The sequence below is a fragment of the Diuraphis noxia genome, unplaced genomic scaffold (assembly GCF_037042655.1).
Source record: "Diuraphis noxia isolate RWA-SAM2 unplaced genomic scaffold, SU_Dnox_SAM2 contig0003, whole genome shotgun sequence".
Taxonomy (NCBI): domain Eukaryota; kingdom Metazoa; phylum Arthropoda; class Insecta; order Hemiptera; family Aphididae; genus Diuraphis; species Diuraphis noxia.
Genome location: NW_028301713.1, coordinates 65903491 through 65923854, shown reverse-complemented (window position 1 = coordinate 65923854; position 20364 = coordinate 65903491). Strand labels below are relative to the sequence as shown.

Here is a 20364-nt window from a genome sequence, read left to right as displayed (position 1 = left end):
CTGTCTAGAAAGAGATGCCACCTGTGGCTGGGATTCAAAGCAGCTAGTGCTCATAAGAACCAACACTGTAGTCCACATGACCACTCTGTATCCTAATATTCTGATTATAATTTTGAATCCAAAAAACTTTAATATTCACCGGTTAGTTAATAACAAACAATTTGTGTTTGGTTCACAATTATTATTTTATTAACCAATTGACAGAGACCCTTTGATCCATTTTAGTGTACTCCAGAAAGGAAAATTGTAGAGTTTCTTATAAAAAGTAAATATTTTCTACAATCTATGAATGCTATTATTGTCAATGGATTAAAAACATTAAATTATTAACAGTAAATATTACAAGTCTTTTACTATGCAACTAATACATTGTATTCATAATATGCAACAATTTAGAAACCAAGTTATTTCTGATAATATGCTCAGTTTTGACCTAAAATATTTGGATACACATTATTCCTTGTATACTGTTGTAAACTAAACATGTTATTTTTAAATGGTATTGATTACACGGAGTAAATATATTATTTTGAATAAGTCATTTTTTTACAAAAAAATATATAATTTTAATTTAAAAAAAACTTATGACATATAGCTTAAAAGTCATTTACAAAATTAAAATATTCAAGATTATTTCTTAATGTACAAGTACATATTGAGTCATACAAATAAAAAAAATAAATTAAAAAGTGTTGTTTATTATTTACTGATACTGTTGTTTGGTACTTCATTACCTGTAAAAATAAAATAGGTAATGATTATTTGGATATATCTATATTCTATATTTAAAATTTGTTTATATATATTTTTTATTGGTACTGGATGGAGTTATTAAAATATTTAAAATAAAATAATTTTGCAATATAGAAAACACACAAGTTATTCTGCTTAATTTGAGGTTTATAGTTAAATTTAACAAGGAACAGTATTTTTAATTGAAATATTTGCATTTTTACCAGCAAATTTTCCTTCATCAAATGCTTTACGTGCTTTTTTCAATTCTTCATTCATCATTAATAATTCTTTGACCCTAGCATACTTTTTTGCATCTTTTCGCACTAAAAATACAATATCTTCTACTTGAACTCGTCCAGACCGCCCAATTTCCATAGCATTATGAGTCTACGATAAATGTTACGTTAGATAAATATTATTTATTGCAGTAAAATATATGTTATAGTTATTAATAATAATTAATAATTAACAACTATATATTATATATGAATATTATAATAATAGCTTATTGCAATACCATTTCTGTGATAAACTCAATAACTAGATCTTCAAGTATGTCAACACTTTCAGTGTATGGATTTTCATCATCACCAAAACCATACATCATGCAACGCAATTCCTTTGAGAAAAGTCGTTTTCTACCAGCTTTTGTGAATGATTGACTTTCTACTTGTTGTTCTTCTTCATCAAACTAAAATCAAGTAGGTAATTTATTAATAAAAATTGTGAATCCTACATTTATACATAAATGCAATCAGTTAGTTCATTTTTTATGACATCAAAAATGTATCTTAGCTAAGATGCTAAGAATAATTTAAAGGTCCCTATGAATACAAAAATATATATAAAACATCTTCAAGTATTTAATATGCTTGTCCATTAATTAAATAGCAATTTTTTTTCTTTTCAAATAAAAATAAACAATTACAATTACAATTCAATGATTTTATTTTGAAAATTTGAAATCAAAACTTTTATGAACAGTTTCTAAGTTTTTTTTTTAGTTTTTAGCAGTTTCTAAGTAATTACTACTTATTTAACTTTGTTTACTAATGATAATAATTCATAATAATATGTTTGGAAAATATGGGGACTGTTGATTTTAATATTAATATTAATAGATTAATAAGTAATATTATACTAAAAATTAAATATTAGGTACAATACCTATTAGAGTATTAGGTATATAATATTACTTATAAAAATTACTAAGAAATTTATTTAGTACTCACATTTATTAATACAATTATACACAAAACTATTTCTTCTAATTTAAATTTAGATATATCAACATTTTCACAAAAATTATCTGCTTAATTTAGTAATTTAGAGTAATAACAATAGGACACTTTATTTTAATAGTAAATAAATCTAATTGATTCAAAATATTATAATTCATACGTTTACATATTGCAGTTAATAATTCACAAATAGAAAATTACATTTTTATTATGTATGAAAATATTATTGATGCTTATATAATAATGTAAATCAATAACTTTACCATGGAAACTGATTCAACATGTTTATAGGTTTTCCTTATTTTATTTTTTTTAGTATTTTAGTTTTTTTAAATATAATTTTTTTAAATTAAATTGATTTTATACAGCTTTTTATAAATATATCTATGATAATGGGAGAAAAAATAGTACCACTGGAGATGAATTTAGTGCGCTACAGTAACCCAGTAGCAGTCACAGATCGCGAAGAAAAATTGAAAAATAAGGTTTGTTATTATGGTTACTAAAATTAATGATAAATTAAATAAAATCAATTATTTTTTTAATAATAGAAACTTGATGGAAAAGATGGTCTAATATCAAATGAAAAAATTAAAGAATGTGATGAAATTTTAAATTGTATTCTGCCACCAAGAGAATGGGAAGAAAATGGAAAACTGTGGAGACAAAAAGTTTCAAATCAACCAGCTACTAGAATGGATGTAATCAAGTTGACAGAAATGTTAGATATGAGTTTGCAACATTTACAAGCACGAGAAACTGGTATTTGTCCAATTAGAAGAGCTCTCTATTCTCAGTGTTTTGATGAAATAATCCGCCAGGTTGAAATTATATTGATCAATATGAAACAACCGTTGTTTAAGAAGACACTACACTACACCCACATGTGTGGTTTTCATCTAACAAATGGTATAACATAACAAAAACTGTTCTGTGTGACCACTCAAGCTGTAGTGCAGGAATCCAAATTGATATACAATGTCAATGCAGTTAAGAATATTATTTGTAAAATGTAGTTCTAATCTTTTTGATATTACTAATACGAAAAAAGTTTTAATTGTTTCAAAATGTATTATTTTTGTTTTTCAAATACAAATAATTTTTTCTGTAGTTCCGATATCGAAAACATAAATACAATATTCACAGCTGAAATTCTCCTTTTTACATGGAAATGTTGCTATTTAGTTATGTTAGTAACCTTCTCGGTTCTTTCCCGCACAAGACAATTTTTGTTATGTTTTACATTTGTTAGACAATAAAAACACATGTGATTTAGTGTCCTCTTAACCTTCAATGTTTTTACTAATTTTTAGGTCACTATTAATTGTGCAGAACGAGGACTTTTGTTACTGAAGGTACGAGATGAACTTAAAATGACAATGGATGCTTACCGGTCATTATATGAGAGTAGTATTGCATTTGGTATAAGGAAGTCATTGTCTGCAGAACATAATAAGCTAGACATGCAAGACCGATTAACTGAATTAGAAGTTGAAAAACAAAAAATCAAGGATGATTTAGCAACAGCAATTGCAAAATATGAAATGGCTCAAAGACAAGGAACTGAACAGCGTATTGCTGAACAACAAAGACACAACGAGGAGATAAATTTTCTGAAAAGATCCAACCAACAGTTAAAAGCTCAGCTTGAAGGAATTATAGCGCCAAAGAAATAGATTCAAAAAAAAGTGGCAATCAGCAATCTAAATACGATATGTGTAGTACTAGTTTTTATGATTATTTATTTTTAATAAAGAAGTGGGATTATGTTGAAAATATTCAAAATTCCTCAATTGTGGTATTTAATTATTTTTGGCAGTGTGATATATTTTATCTTAGACTCCTAAGTTTTGTACATATTATAATAAAGATATTTATCAGATATAAAATAACAGTATGTATATTGTATAGTTAATAGGTTGATCATATATCACATAAGGTAAACGTGTTGAACAAGTTCCAAATTAATAAATATTTGAAATTACATTAGTTAATATGAAGGGAAGTAAAATAACTGTGAAAATTTCAAAAAGCCTGATGTACATCATAAAAGAACAGAAAAATAATAACAACCAACATCCACTTTTTTTTTATCTGTATAAATAAAATGACTTGTCGTGGGTAATTCATCATCACCTAGCCGGAACCGCTGAAGCTTTGAGTATGAAATTTAAACAGTAGTGTAATGATATGCTCACATATCTTAATTGTATATTGCTTAGTTATCCAATAAAATAAATAACGGTCAAGATGTCGCCCGCAAATAACCATTAAACCCCAATAAATTTATTTAATCACTGATGGAAGGAACGATATGCATTGTTTGGTCACGTAGGAACCCAGACATAGTTGTGACAATGTGTCGCCGCACGTTTGATCTATTTTGTGTGCCTGCGTGCCGCCAGAGACAAGGGATGGCCCAATGAGGACCTCTGCTACCAAGGATAATGGTAAATCTTTAGAAACGCAGAGGCCTTTGATGGAGCCGCCTGCGACCCTGGATGGCTTGACCAAGTCGTCTCCTCTCAAGAGTGCATGAGCACCACTCTTAAGTGCATGAGCACCATCCAACACTAAAACAATCTCAAGAGTGCAGGAGCACCTAAAAACTTTTCGACACCAGACATTGCGAGCGACAGCTGGACCATTTCTTTTTTAAAATCGAAATTTAACATATTATAAATTCTTTAATCTGAGTGTTTAATAAAAAACCTTTATTTATCTTATTACATCAACTGCATATCAAACACAGCTGCGAATAAGTTAAGGTGCATGCGCATCAATATTCATATATTTATATAAATTTATATATTGTATTTATTAAATTTTTTTATAATTTAATAATTAATATTTTATTATTACGGTGTACTTGATCGTTCTCGAATCACGACCTCGAGAACCCTCCAACGATCAGTAGGAAGGTATAGCGCAATTTTAATATTTATATCTGGTAGCTTATTCTCCAGCTCTTATAAGAGTAGAGAACAATACAGATCCTTTAGTGTTACTCAATAAATCAACCAAACTCCATTTTATTTCTAATATCTTCCACTAATTAATATAATTATTGGCAGGAGCCTTAGTTATATTTATTAGTTGTATTAACTGTATTATCTTAGTTGTATTTTAGTTAAATTATATTTTATTTCTTTTCTTTTATTTTTGCGTTATTACAGTAGTTTTGAATCATGGTGTAGACAGACAACCACTAAGAAAAGATTTTTCAAAATTCGACCCCTATGGGGGTTAAAAGGGTTATATAATATAAAGAAAAAAAAATTGTTCGTTTGATCGGTTTAATCTCTGGAACTATTTAACTGATTTAAAAATTTTTTTACCATCAGAAAGCTACACAATCCCATGAATCTATAGGCTATATTTTATCTTGATAAGTTGCTCTTAATTTTTTATTGCAAATTTAAGATTTTGTATAGAAATAATAATATTAACTATATATTTGTGTGTATTATATGGTTGCTATTTGTTATACAATTTAGTATGGAAGAATAAGAAATTAGCAATTTGCTATTAGATATCAATTTTAAAAACTGTTTCACCTTTATAAAGCCAACAATATTATGATTAAATATATTTATAGACCTGTACTTAAATGAATGTGTTTTGAAATTAAAATATTAAAATATTGTATGGAGATTAAGATAGTGTAAATCCACGGGAATTTGTCACAGGAAGTTTTGATCATGACTAGCTGGGTATCAACGACAAATTAAACAAAAATTTTGAATCATATTGCCGGTATTTTTAATGGTCAACGAAATGCGCGGGGAGCTAGTAAACGATAAATTAAAATTAAAAACCATTCATTTTTGTCTGCAAAAAAACAACCTAAAAGTTGATATGATTACAATTTATTCATAATTTAAATAGTTAATAACTAGAACAATTGTTTTTCTATAGGTCCTTGCAACAATTTTTTTTGACATACAAAACTGAATGGTAGTTTAAGCATTTATCCTATTTCACCTATTATTTAAAAAAAAAATGTTTGGTAATTTATTTTTACAAGATAGAGCTTATTGTTGAAATAATAATTTAAATACAATTCACATGTGTAATTTAAATTTTCAAAATTAATTAATTTTTCATTGTTTAACATATACTTATAAGGTTATGTAATATGTTTCTTATTACCTGATCGAATGTATCTTCCGTGGCCATTTCAAGAACAACACTGACAATAAATAGTTTAAGTTCTTAAAAAATAGAGACCATCTAGTACCAGGATATTCAATACTGTTATTTATTTGCGACTTATTGTTTGATCTGTCGTCGTTTACCTCAAAACACGAGTAAATAAGACTTTAAATCACTATTCACTAAAATATTAGATTATTTATTAATATTTAAGAATAATTTAAGATGATTGAAAATCGAGGAGTATATTTAAGAGTAAACAAAATTACACTATTGAAGTATAGAAGTATAGCCTATATACATAATTAATAATAACTTTCGTCTCTCCGTGATAATTACATATTATGATAAAGTCGTGTATCCGTCATCCGATAGTGGATAGTATCATGATTGGCCGCCGGAGTTTCATTTATTGACCATGGAAAGTGTTCGCACGTCATCGGCATATCATACTGCACTATCTAGTGGTCATTTATAGAAACTAAACATTTTTAATTTCCAATTCGTTGGTTTCATTACTTCATTAGTATCATGATTCATGATTTTCAAGGAATAACTTGGAGCGTTTCGATACGTATCGATTTAATTTTGAGCGTCCAAGAAGTTACTCGTGCAATATATAAGCGATACGTACTTACCTGTATCGGGCTAAGACTTCGATACGAGTCGGTACGTAACTATTCCCAGTCGATACGTATCGGATTCTTCTTCCTGAAAATGTTGCATCATTGGCAAATTTATTTTGTCATGTAAAATACCTAAATATTATCTTAATTATTCAGAATTTTTGGTTGAAAAAGAATACAGATATAACCTAAGAATGGCTTAATTTGATCGTCAAACATTATTATAGTGGTTTAATATCATTAACATTGATTAAAAAAAAAAAAAACGATTATAACACACAGTACAATCTTATGTAATAATTTAGTAATAAAATATTATACAACCAATATTTTGGTAAACATTTGTCCCTTTGAATTTTTTCATACCAAAATTAAAGTAGGAATAAAAATTTAATATTCATATATATATATATAGGTGTATGAGTTCGTTCAATAATTGCTATGTATAATGCACTAGATATCTAACCATACTAACCTAACGTTTAAATGGCGAATAAATTAATATTAGTATTTGTTTCAGGCTTATTGATGAAATCCATATCAAGTATTGAAATACATACGAATTTAGTGTGCACCAGTATTTGTCCAAACTGAAAAATTCGGATACTAAATCGAGGCATGAAACGGTTTTTAAAAAGTGGGTAACATTCAACATCTAAAATATATTAAAGATATGGGCATCGGCATGATTTGTTTTGTATAATCATTTGAAATTTAAAATTTGTTGAAATCTCAAAATTTTTCTGTTTTTATAGCTAAGGATTGAATATTTAAAACAAGGGGTCTCATAATATATAATTTATATAGTATATAGCACTATCATCAAAACCGTTTTTACGAGTATTTATTTATGGTTAAGCATCAAAATAAATATATTATATGTTAAGTTTAAGACTAATGGCCGTTGTCGCCGATGTCCTTTGATCAATAAAAAAAAAAAAAATATATTATATAGGTAGACAGTTTTTTTTTATTGGTATTTCAAATTAAAATTTTCAGGATATTATTTTATATAATATTTTTTTGATGATAAGTTATATGATCATCACTTATATTAAACGGAGTAATAATTGTTTTGAAATATTGAAAAATAGGTACATCTAAGTTTTCAGAATTCTAGTATTCTAGTCTCTAGACTATCTCCACTCAGATGGATTACTTTACGACGGATCCTCGTTCGCTATTCTCATCATTCGTGAATTCGTGATATACCTAGGACTGTTTCGTAAATAATTCACAAGACAAAATGGTGTATGAAAGTAGAAGACACTACGAGAATTTAAAACTGGGATTCTAAAATTAAGCTTGTTAAGTATAATGAATAAGTTAATTTGATCATCAATTAGTTTTTTACGAAAATGATATAAGTTTGTTTAAACTCGCCTATTAGCCAGCGTGGTGAGGCCCAGGTGGCAAAATACCTACTGGAAGTACTGCCAGTACTGGTAAACAATCGATTGATAAACTGAAAGATTCACAATTCAGAAATTTGCGTTGGTATAGCTGTCACGCATGGTTGTTCGACACCAAATTATAGTTCCATATTCAAGTATACACCGAAAAAATGAACAAAAAATAACTTTTATGGAACTAGACGTGTTTGAACTCTATATAAATTCTTAGCAAGAACCTTTCAACCTTAGCATTTTCATAGCTTTATAAGTAATTTTGTCCAAGTGAGCATTACACTTAAGACAGCGATCAAACGTTATACCACTTATACCCAAATCATTTACGGACTCACCAGCAGATTCAATAAAAGAACCAGATATAGAATAGTTAAATTAATAGGACAACTACGAGAACGAGAGAATATCATAAAATTTCATTTAGAGACACGGAGATCTAATCCATGGATTTCAGTCCAAGTGACCAAAGAGTTAAGGACTCTCGGTCCTCTTGAAGAAAGATGCAATGCTGAGGGGTACTGATATGATGGAACAACTAATTTATATCATCGCAAATATCAGTGATTTATTTTAGGATACGTTCAACGCTGTTCTAAAAATACAGGGAAGAGGTCCGGAGTCCGGTCTGACGTTATATATTCGTTAAATACTTATTACTCATAAACTACTCGTCGTGAATTCAATTTTTATGTACCCGAAATAGAAAAATATTCTGCTTTCGAAGATTTAATTAAAATTCAATGTTGTCATTCAAAAAGTAAAAACTTAACAAAACTATTAGGATAAAAGCTATAAAAAAGGTCATTTTTCTAAAAAAAACGTTGCTTTTAAAGGCTATGTACCTACTATGTAAAAAAATATTTTCAAAAAAATAATACTTTTTAAAATAATAAGTAGTTTGTGATAAATGAAAATAAATTATACTATTAATTCATTATAACTTTAAATAAATACGAGGGTCCGAGGGTGATATACATTTGCATGACTGGCTTAAAAAAGACTATCTCTAATGATTTTAAAATTTAGTATAATGTTTATTATACATGTACATGTTTGAATGAAAAAAAAAAAATAATAAATTAGGTATACATGCCCGCTTAAAGTTACAATTTAGCTAATATTTAATATTGGTACATATATAGTTTAATAAATGTGTAGATTTAATTTCCTAAATTTAATAATACTGCCGTCGATCGTTTAATCCAATGATCTGGATGCTTTGACCCACTTTTTAAGTTTAATACGATTGTACATGTATAGGTTTTGTGTGTTCCACTTCGTTTTGGACAGTAGTATACTGGACTTTGGTAAAAATCTAAAAATAAAAAGGTTTATAGGTACCACACAAAATCAAAATCTTAATATTCGTATTTAAAACCTAGGAGATTCCTTTTGCCTTCTACTGGTAAGAAATGTATGATGGGTAATTCAGTTATTAATTTTAATGGTACTGGTTCACATAAGCACAAATGTGCGTTATCCCAACCGGCACCTTCCAGATATAGATTATGTATATATACTCCTTTCTAAATAAAATTTATAAAATATTAATATTCATAAATTGTAAATTTAAATAAAACTCTAAAATAGATTATAAATGTACGTTTGGTGGATTTATTAAGTCATTCAATGATGTCGGAATAGGTATAAATTCCCAGCTAAGTAAATCTATTTGCACTGAAGACTGTTTTGATTCATCCTGTAAAATTAAATAAATAAAAATAAATCACTTTAAATAATTTAATAATAAGCACAATGACATTATTTTACCAGGAGTATACAAGTTAAGAAACCAGTAGGAGAAGTGAAAGCTCCCAACCAAATTGAAATAGGTTGTTGACTAGTGTTTATCAAAGTTCTAAAATATTTTACACGCTCAATCAAATCTTGCAACCACGCACCCAAATTCATTAAAGATGGATATGCTAAAAATAATATACTAATTAGTAATTGTTACTAATTACTGGTATATTATACTCAAAAATCAAAATTTAAAAAAGGTAACATAAAAATGCGTAGCTAATCAATAAAAAGATAATTTCGTGTAGATACCTTTTAATACCACAGTCTATATAAAACAAATTACTTAAAATACCTAGGTATCTATGTTAGTATTAAATATTGAAAAATATATATGTATGTATTTACTATAAATAAACTTAATAACTTCGATCTAATACAGACTATGGATCTATACTGTTAAAAAATGTCAAAACCAACCACTTAAACATGGTTCAAACTAAACTAAATACTGCTATAAGACTTTCAATAGGGGGATTCAAATCCAGCTCAATTGAGAGTATTAGAAACATTGCTAATGAAATTCCAAAAAAAAAAGAACGAAATTAAACTACATTCAAACAACAAATGGCACTCTCACTGGCGAAAACTCAGCACCAAACTCAATAAAATAAAAAACAATATAAACCCATGAAAAAATCTTGAACTCAGTAGAAAAGAAGAAACCATAATAAACCGCCTCCGAATTGGACACACACAGCTACTTGATGAGCAAAGACGATCCTCCACTATGCGACTCATGCAATTTACTTTTAACGGTCAACCACATCATTACAGAATGTCAAATATATAACCAGTATCGAAATCAATACCAGTAATACCACATCTCAGAACAAATTTGTCAAGCACTAGGACCAAACCTACAGGACGTAAAAGCTTAAAAAATACAGAATTGTACAATTTAATTTAAGGTAATCATGTAAATACTAAAATACTAACAATGTAATCAAAAAAAATTCGTTTACTAATGGCCTAGTTTTCGATGTATATTTCAGATCAATAAAAAACTTATAATAACATATTTATAATAGTTTTGGTATTACTTTTTAGCCATTGATCTGGTACTTTGCCTTCGTATATTTTTTCAAACATGTTTTCAATATCAGCTGGTATAACCATTAGGGTTGTGATTCCCTTTTTTAATGTCATCAATGTCATTTCCATCTTCTTAAGTAAATTATTGTAGCATATTGCCTAAAATTTAAGTAGGTATTATATTTTGAAATCTCAATTAATGATACAATTAGATTTAAAACATTTTTTATATTTAAATATTTTTTTCGTTTTTTAACGTATATTGCACTATATTGTATGATGTTTAAAAAATAAACTGGTCTTATTATTATCTTCAATGAGCAAAACATGACCTGCAGTAACAATAATAATTATGGTGTTGAAAATAACAATAACTAGGTACCCAAACGAATAAGTAATAAATGATAATAAATAAATAGGTATAGTCGGAGATTTAAAAATAATGTTTCTTTAAGATCAAAATTTACATAATCTATCACACAAATTTATTTTATAGCTTCAAAAGTGTATGTTTAAGTACCTACCTGTTTACTATTTATCATAGACTTTGATTAATTACCTATATCAAATTTATGAATTCCTTAAAATATCATGATATTTTTTTTTCTTGTAGATTAGGTATGTCAATTTTTATTTCATTTAAAATAGTCTCATTTAATAGTTTTGGAATTAACAATAATAATGTAAATTTTTCTAAATTGTTATCATATTGTTTTACTTAAAGGTTATATAAGGATTTAACTGCGTACGTTAGTAAAAAATAAGTAAATAATACCTCTTGCAAAATTACAGTATTCAATGTACTTCTTTTTATGTCAATGTTTTCAACAATAATTTCGTGATTAATTAATGCAGGAATATTTTGGAGAATTCGAGATACTTGATAAAGCACTTTTTTTTCTTTATCGTTATCGTCTGGTGAGCCATTAAACTGTTTTTGTAAAAACGATAGTGTTTCACAAAGTAAATAGTTTTCTTTCGTTAAATAAACAACATCGGCGTTTGAATGTTGGCCTAAGGTCTGAGCTACATCCTCATAGGGTAATGTTTTTATGAAGTCTTTGTAAGATTGTAAAGTTCCATTTTCAGGGACATGACAATTGATCAATGACGACAACCTTTAAAAAGTAAATTACGAATTGAATAATAATTGATATGAATAATATTAAACGTGCCTTGCACAATATTGTACGTATTATATTGATATAATATTATACTTGTAAAAATTAGTTGCAATAGAACTTTCGTCGAAAAATTGGTTTATGTATGAGTCCAAAAGTCTTTTATCCCAAATATCAGTTATGTTTCCGCCATAGAACATATTTCCTATTAAATATTTTAATGCAGTCCAAGGCGTTTCTTCATACTCGTTGAGATAATTGAATAAAATGTTTTCTGATACCTACAATAATTGACAATGACAATGAAGTATTAATAATATTGTATTATATTATTATATTTATTTAGAGGAATACAATAATGTTGTAACGGACAATTTATTCATTTTATATATTTCTATAGAAATATATGAATATGGATATAAATCATAAATATTTTAATTTGATCATAATGTATTATATATTTATATGTTATGTGATGAATTTTTACTAAAATATTTTACCTCAAAATCGAAATAACTAAAGTCATACGTTTTATTCCATCCCAGGTTTAGATATTTTTTTCTTACGGTCAGTATTGAATGAAAAAAACACAAGTTAAATAGTATTTTTTTGTATTTACTCGATGCGTGGTTTTGAGAATATTGTTCTTCATTAATATTTTGATATAAAAGCAATAAACTGGATTTTATGTTCTATAATATATTAAACAATTTTAATAGATTAATGATAGGTTTGTTGTATATAATATTATTCATTAAGGTAAACAATTAAAATTTTTTTCTATTTTAAAATAAAAATGAAAATATTGTTTGACCTTGGGCTGTTCAGTTGATACTTTTATAGCAGTTTGTAATAATGTTATTGGAAATTTCGGATGTGGCTTAGAACTTAACCACAATTTAAAGTCCGGATGGGCTTTTCCATCTTGCATGATTTCAATTATTTTATCTAACTGCGGCATCCACGATACTAGTAGGTGACAATTTGCGAGAAATATCCATTGACCTTCTTTTTGTCCAATTTTAATTAGACTATTTATTTAGTATTAAATATTTAAAACACATAATTAAAGATAATAACATAAGTTATCAATTAAAAATAATAAGAATTACTTGGTGGCGATTGACTCTTGACCATTGCCTAAAGATAAAGATTGAAATTGTCCTTTCTTATTGTACCTTTTAGACATGTTTGCTAAAATATTTGCCGGATCAGAACCAGGGGTTAAAATATATATTAAACAATTTGTGTTATTTAGATCATTTAAAGTATGTTTGAAATCTAAGACCGGAGTTTCGGAAAATTGACGTCCAAGATTTTTTGATATGAAATGTTTTATAGAAAACGATAACCGATCTATTCGCAAGATTCTTATAAACAGTATGCGTTGAAATAAACTACATTTATTTTCCCATGGACCTAATAACACAAAGTTATTATGAACTAACTTGAAAGACGTCTATAAATTTCAAATAATTGTAATATTGTATTAAAGCTTACCAATGAGTTCTAGATTTTCTGGTTCTGGGGACAAGTACCATGCATACCACTCGGTTGAATATTTTTCAAATGATTTTTCTACATTGCAAAAACATGGGAAGTTACTTAACGCCAAAATGCTATCCCAACATGTTGCAGGTAACCAATCTAAAAAAATAATAATATTATTTCTACCCAGATGATGTTCATTCATTTCATAAAAAGTATTTATACCCGGACGTTTTGTCGTAATAAGCTGTTTTACTTGTCTTTCATTTGGTTTAATTTCACCGTTCAATAAAAATTCAAACTCATCTTCATTTATTTTATTTTCCGTGATCAATATTTTAGTACATATTTGGAACGAAAAAAGTAACTTATGGCGTTCGAATAATCCTCGACAGACGTTTTCATAAACTGCATATGTGTGATGATCATTTAAATGTTCAACTCTTTCGTTTAACTGTTCTGCTGTATTGCTTTTTTTAATCGAATTTTTAAACAATTCGATATAAAAGTCCAATGAGAACTGATACATTGGGTTCACTCTATCCAGGTCATTGATAATAAAATACAGTATGGTTGCCCGTTTGACACATGGTCTATAGCCCTAAAAATATTAATATTAATGTTAATAGTTAACGACTATATATTTAATTATAATATAAATAAAATAGAATTAATTATATTTTGAGGGTTTAAACTTCTGTATTTTCATGATAACGCGTTAGAATATAAATATAGCATGACATTGCCCGGCCACAGCAGTTCAGATGATATTGTTTTGATAAAAATTAAATTTTTAGTTTTGAAATATTTTAGAATAAAATAAATAATGTTCAAATAAATATAATAATTAATAGAATTTTACCTCTCGAGCTATGTAGATTTCTGCTTGACTAGTTAAAGAGCTTTGAAGTCGTTCTTTAACTAAGCTAAATGTCGCTTTCGAAGATTTTAATGTTAAGAGAAGTTGTTCATTTTCTAATAACGAGCATTCGCTGTCATCTAATAACTTAAGCAACTCATCTTGTATGTCAACTAAAGACTTTTTGTCTCTTTCAATATTTATGATCGTGTTATCTCTAAGCTCTTCTAAACCAGGATTTTCTACATTGACTAAAATTTTTAATAATTGTTCTTCAAGCCCTTCCTTTGTAATAGCGAAATTGACTACTGTAGTCCGTGATATTATTTCAGATAAATAATAACAATCTTTTATTTTTGTAGTAATGAAAAGTCTAAAACGTTCATTGTATGGTAATAGTTTACTACCTATGCGTATAAAAAGATTGTTTCCTATAACAAAATAAATATATTTATCAATTTATTTTAAATCCCTTAATACAAATAAAATTTTTTTTTTATTTACTGACTTTGTTTCAAAATAGATCTAGATAATATTGAATTTATAAGTGGATCGATATTTTCAAAATCAATTTGTATCAAAGTCGGATACCCACTTTGTAGAGCAATTTCTAAATTCTGAATATAATTTTTTGATCTATAATCAATAATTTTTAATTCATTCTCTAATTCAATATTTTTAATCCATCTCCACGCTTGACTTTGTGGATCTATTATGAAAGGATATCGATAACTTTGACTAATGAGAATTCCATTTTCTAAACTAAATCTATCATTGGATAATCCGTGGTTGTTCCAGTTTCTGATTGTTGTTGGATTCGTTAGAAATAAAGTAACTTCAAAGTTTGGGTTGTTAAGAGCTCCGTTTTCTCTTACAATTTGTAACCATAAATTCATTATAATTTCTCGTGACTTATATTTAAATGGTCCCATGTATGATACAAACGCAGCACTTAGAACACAATCTCCTGGTAAATAATCAAATTCCTTGTTGATTTGATTTAATGTTTTATTCCACTTCTTTCTTTCTTTGGACAATCCATCGATTAATTTTGTAGCTTTTTCCAAATTGTTTTTTAATTCTTCAGCCTATTTTAATTTAATGTAATCAAAATTAATTATGCAGGCATTTAATTAAATAAATTTAATCACTGTGAACTCATTCAAGTTTTATCTTAATTTATTTTTATAAAACATATTTATGTTTATTGTTCAATGTTCATAGCTTATAAGTTTTTTGTATTTCATTTTAAACCTAGATGATTATCTAGATAACGCAATTTTGTTAACATGTATACCTACGCAATAATATTATATATTTTTATAAGTTATATGACAATATAGTTTAATACGATAATATATATTTTTTTTTTTTTGTAAGGAGAACCCGCGGCAACATAGGCCATTGGGTGTGGGGTGGTACGGTAGGGGTTATTTTTGTATGTTTGTTTGTAGGTTTTTAAGTGGGTAGGGTTGTAACACGTGTTTGTGTAGGTATGTGTGGCAAGGATATGTTGCTAAAAATCCCGGGTGGTCACCCATCCGGGAGCTAGCTACTGCGGCCCGTACGTACGCTCAGTGCGTTTCCGCAGATTGAGCGTACAACCGCACCTCACCAAGCCACACGATAATATTGTTGTAAATACAAATAGTCCGATATGTCCGATACATTCATCAACGACCAGACCAAACCGCTGTACCTACTCGGAGACTTAAAATGTTGTTTCCTGGTGGTATATATCTCTAATGGTGCAAGGGTGATATAAGAAAGGATTAAAAATAATTTAATTTTAAGAATGGACTCACATAGAAGTTTTGCTTCGAAAAACAAAAATCTAATTTTTTTTTTTATTTATTTGGTTAACATTGGTTAGAAATAAAATAAAATAGTTATTCTGATTGCATGAATATATTTTATAATTTAGATAATTAGTTTAATTTAATAGCTATTATACTTTATATAAATGAAATGTATATATTTTATAACTGTCATGAAAATTTGTTTTAAAATAGTTAGTGTGGATTTATTTGTAAAATCGGCTCTTTTCCAATAAAAAAATAAAAGATCTACCTAGTAAAGTAAAATAAGTTTAATATTGCAAAGTAGTATTAGTAGTTACACTAAGAAGTAAGAAGTACTATAATATTAATAGTAATAAGAATGAGTAATAGTTACACATAATGATATAACTTACTTTAGTAATAAGTTGTTCTTTTTTAGTGATATTTTCATCATACTCCAGTTTTTGTTTTTCAAGTAAACTTTGTTTTTTTGTTAAATTTTCTTCTAATTCTTTGAGGGAAATTTGATCTTCCTTAATTTTTGCCATTGCTGAATCTGCAGCCACTCTTTTTGGTGTTATAGTTCTATTTAAAATATTCACGTTGACAAAAGTATTCATAAAATAATTTATTGTTTGTGATTACTGATTATTATCCTCACCTGTACATTTTAACATATTTTTCAATAGAAACGACCCACATGCCTAAAGTTTTAGCAGCTGTAGATTGAAGACCAATTTTTTCTAGTTCAAATTCTGGATTTCTTAAAAATACATCGAGTTGTTTCAGGACAATATCGGTTATATGATTTTTATCGAAATCTTTTAACTGTGGCATTCATTATATTCATTAATTTAATTTAGTTTCATTTATCGTCAATATTAAAATAATAGTTAAATTATGATTATTACCTGATATAGAAAATTAGGATCATCTAGTTGTCTTTTAGCTTCTGCCCAACTTGGATCAGCTAGTTTTAATGTCATAACAGCTCCTAAAACTAATTTCACACCTTCTGGGGGTACGGAGAAACATTTAATTTCTGAGAGATCTTTTTTATTCAGAGCGCATACTTTCTACAAATTAAATAACATAAATGTTTGAAATTTTATTTTTTTATAAAAGGTTATTTATTTTATACATTTGTAGCTTCTTCAAGCTCAGGAATTATAGTTTTTAATTCCGATAAAGCTATATTGTACATTTCTTGGCATTTTAACTCATCTTCGTTTATATTTTTAGAAATTATGTAAATTTCTTTTTTTTCATTATCAATTTCTTTAGTATATTTAGAAATAATAGTAAACATTTCTTCGCAGACTTTGGTGTGCTTTGTTATAAGCTCTGTGACTTTTTCTAATTCCATTGTCATATCGTTTATTTTATGATTAGTGCCATTAATTATGTTTAAACCATTTCTCAATTTAATTGACATATTTTGTTTTTCAATACGCTTTTCGTGTAGTATTCTGTGAAATTTAATTTTGATATAATTGTATTCAAAAATAATTTTATTTAATCTTTAACTTACCTTTTGTATCTAAGTATCATTTCTAAATAAACAGCAGGTGTTACATTATTTGTAAAATTCAATTCAATTTTATTAAAGTTGGAATATTCTATTACAGAATTGTGAATAGAAGAAAAAATAGAAGCTAAAGAACTTTTTAATTTATCCTTTAAATTTAAAATTGTATTAAGTTTGTTAATATTAATTGATCAATAATGCATATTTTTTAAATAATAATAAAAAAATTACCTGAGCTATTTCTTCATTTTCTTCTTCATATCCCTGCTAGAATATTAATAAAATAGTAAATTAAAACGATTATTACTATATTGTGTTATTAAATAGGTACCAATGTATTAAATACTATAACATCATCAAAAAGTGATTATAAGTAGTTATCCGTGTAAAATACATAATAATATTTATATTAATAAATATGATCTATTTACTAAAATGTAGGTACCTATATGATATAGTCCATCAATATTGGAAATTATTTGAATTAAGACAATAGATTCTAATGCATTACTTTAACTTTTAATGTTTTATAATTCCAATAATTATTCATATTTGATAAAATGTTTTTTTTTTGAAAATTTTTATTTAAAACGTGAGTATGTGTACTACATAGACTGACAGCTAGACATTAATCACTAAGTACAGGACTCTACATTAGAATTTAAAAATCTAAAAACATTTTGTGTTGATTATTTTATAACTGATAAGAAGTTATAATTAGTTAAATTAGAATACATTTTTTTATTTTTTAAATCTTGAATAAATGAATGGAACATAATTTAAATTTAAAAATATTACTTATTCAAAGATAGATAAAAAAAATTTAACTGTAGTTAATTAGTATTATTATCATAAATATTATAACATGATTAATCGGATCAAGTATTGGAAAACTTACTCTTTTTTCTCCAGTAATTGTTGCTAAAATATCAAGATCATCGAGAGAAGTTGACGCCACTTCAAATAAAGCTTCTTTTGGCCAATCCAAAAACCAGTCAATTGTAGTGCAATTTAATAATGCGGGATATTGTCTCAATCGTTTTCTGTTATAAGAATACGAATAAAAAAAAATGTCAAACATTTTCTAGTACTCGTATATCTGATACATAAAATTATTTATTTATTTAATATTATAAAAATTGAACTTCGATTTACAAAATATTAGAACAAATATTTGTCAAATATTAAATATTATTTATTATATGTAATATATATTCAGAACATTGAAAGTGGATATTATAATATAATATCTGGTTGGTTTAACTTATACGAATATTAATAAATTAAAATAATGATTATACGTTTTATTTCATCAATTGAAATTCAATATAGTGTTTTTTAACGCACCTAAATGATTTTTCTATAGGACTGAAAGATAGAATAAAGTGAAGGTTGTTCTTAACTTGGTCTATAAAAATTAAATTAGTAGCTTCGGATGATTCCATTTCATCTGCAGTCTTAATATTATCTGATAATGCATTTTTCATCTAAAGTAGTTACATAATTTAATTCATAATAGTATACTTATTTTAATATCTTGTTAAATAACTATTTTACTTCTTTAAATTCGTCTTCTTCGAATAATCGTGTTACTTCTCCAGTACTTAAAATACTGTTAATGATTTTTAAAAATGAATCGTCAACTATTTGTGTATCATTAAACACAAATGATGTTGGTTGATTTTTTATTCCCGTTTCGGAATAAATTAGTTTTAAGTCCTCTTTAAATTCCGATGTTCCGTACGATTTGTCCAACTCAATCGTAAAAATACTATACTTGCACAACCACGAGGCTATTTTTGCCAGCGATGATCTACCCGATCCACCTAAGAATAATATTTTAATTATTCGTATATGACGCAATAAAAAACTGTTCAAATATACCAATGCCTATGAGAAGTATGTGACCCATTGGTTGCGATATGACTCTGACGATACGACAAATATGTTCTATGTAATCCCTAAATAACAAAATGTCTACCGGCACAAACTCTGAGTTAGAATTGTATTCTTTAATGCTACATTTGATAAAGTTTTTCAAGTACTCTTCGTCTACGACTTCTTCGTACAGCATTTCTTCATTTAGAAAACTAACAAATATTGGATTTTTTTTCGATGCACATAAATCGTGGTACGATAAATGGTAATTATTTTTAAGTTGTTGATTTATTTGATCAAGGAACCATTTTTGGTCGCTATAATAAAATGTATGTAAAACAGTTAGGTATTTGTTATAATATATCAATATATGGTAGCTATAAAATGAAGATTTTACCTTGTATCAACCAGACGGTCATAGAATACACGGAATATTTCGTGACACCAGAGTCGTAACATAGGCACTTTAAAATTTTGATACTTGACATTACTAAGAAGTAAACCTTGAAATATCTTAAAAGCAAAAATATGTTAAATAATATGTTAAAATAATTTGGAGCTATCGTTACCTTTGAAACGTCTTTCAAATTAAACAAATAATGCATTTTTGATGGTGTTGGAGTCATGCTTATCATCAAATGTTTATAGAGACTTATCGTCATTGAAGTCAATCCATTACCTGCAATAATTAAATTATAATTTGTATGA

General features: G+C 27.0%; 3 protein-coding genes across 3 annotated transcripts in view; 1 reads left to right on the top strand and 2 right to left on the bottom strand.

Moving 5' to 3' along the window:
- Window positions 1-323: 323 nt before the first annotated feature.
- Taf13 (TATA-box binding protein associated factor 13) lies at window positions 324-6467 on the bottom strand. The gene is made up of 4 exons (XM_089224009.1): window positions 6129-6467; window positions 1253-1426; window positions 957-1122; window positions 324-734 (listed from the first exon to the last, which is right to left on the bottom strand). Exons 1-4 carry the CDS (start codon window positions 6153-6155, stop codon window positions 700-702), a joined length of 402 nt encoding a protein of 133 aa, XP_089080135.1. The 5' UTR covers window positions 6156-6467; the 3' UTR covers window positions 324-699.
- Dnali1 (Putative inner dynein arm light chain, axonemal Dnali1) lies at window positions 2302-3754 on the top strand. The gene is made up of 3 exons (XM_089224008.1): window positions 2302-2461; window positions 2528-2797; window positions 3290-3754. Exons 1-3 carry the CDS (start codon window positions 2363-2365, stop codon window positions 3650-3652), a joined length of 732 nt encoding a protein of 243 aa, XP_089080134.1. The 5' UTR covers window positions 2302-2362; the 3' UTR covers window positions 3653-3754.
- A 2709-nt stretch (window positions 6468-9176) lies between the features above and the next one.
- LOC149057678 (dynein axonemal heavy chain 2-like) overlaps window positions 9177-20364 on the bottom strand; it is a 30185-nt gene continuing 18997 nt past the window's right edge. The window contains exons 42-67 of the mRNA XM_089223891.1: window positions 20226-20335; window positions 20054-20169; window positions 19663-19973; window positions 19336-19604; window positions 19126-19265; window positions 18677-18821; window positions 18010-18045; window positions 17782-17927; window positions 17392-17719; window positions 17162-17326; window positions 16912-17078; window positions 16664-16835; window positions 14978-15557; window positions 14473-14900; window positions 13836-14211; window positions 13623-13769; window positions 13235-13541; window positions 12937-13153; window positions 12623-12814; window positions 12219-12403; window positions 11777-12119; window positions 11010-11160; window positions 9937-10091; window positions 9770-9865; window positions 9545-9692; window positions 9177-9481 (exon numbers count right to left, since the gene is read on the bottom strand). Of these exons, the coding sequence (XP_089080017.1) occupies window positions 9327-9481; window positions 9545-9692; window positions 9770-9865; window positions 9937-10091; window positions 11010-11160; window positions 11777-12119; window positions 12219-12403; window positions 12623-12814; window positions 12937-13153; window positions 13235-13541; window positions 13623-13769; window positions 13836-14211; window positions 14473-14900; window positions 14978-15557; window positions 16664-16835; window positions 16912-17078; window positions 17162-17326; window positions 17392-17719; window positions 17782-17927; window positions 18010-18045; window positions 18677-18821; window positions 19126-19265; window positions 19336-19604; window positions 19663-19973; window positions 20054-20169; window positions 20226-20335 (5585 nt within the window). The 3' untranslated portion in view covers window positions 9177-9326. The remainder of the gene's footprint in view (window positions 9482-9544; window positions 9693-9769; window positions 9866-9936; window positions 10092-11009; window positions 11161-11776; window positions 12120-12218; window positions 12404-12622; window positions 12815-12936; window positions 13154-13234; window positions 13542-13622; window positions 13770-13835; window positions 14212-14472; window positions 14901-14977; window positions 15558-16663; window positions 16836-16911; window positions 17079-17161; window positions 17327-17391; window positions 17720-17781; window positions 17928-18009; window positions 18046-18676; window positions 18822-19125; window positions 19266-19335; window positions 19605-19662; window positions 19974-20053; window positions 20170-20225; window positions 20336-20364) is intronic.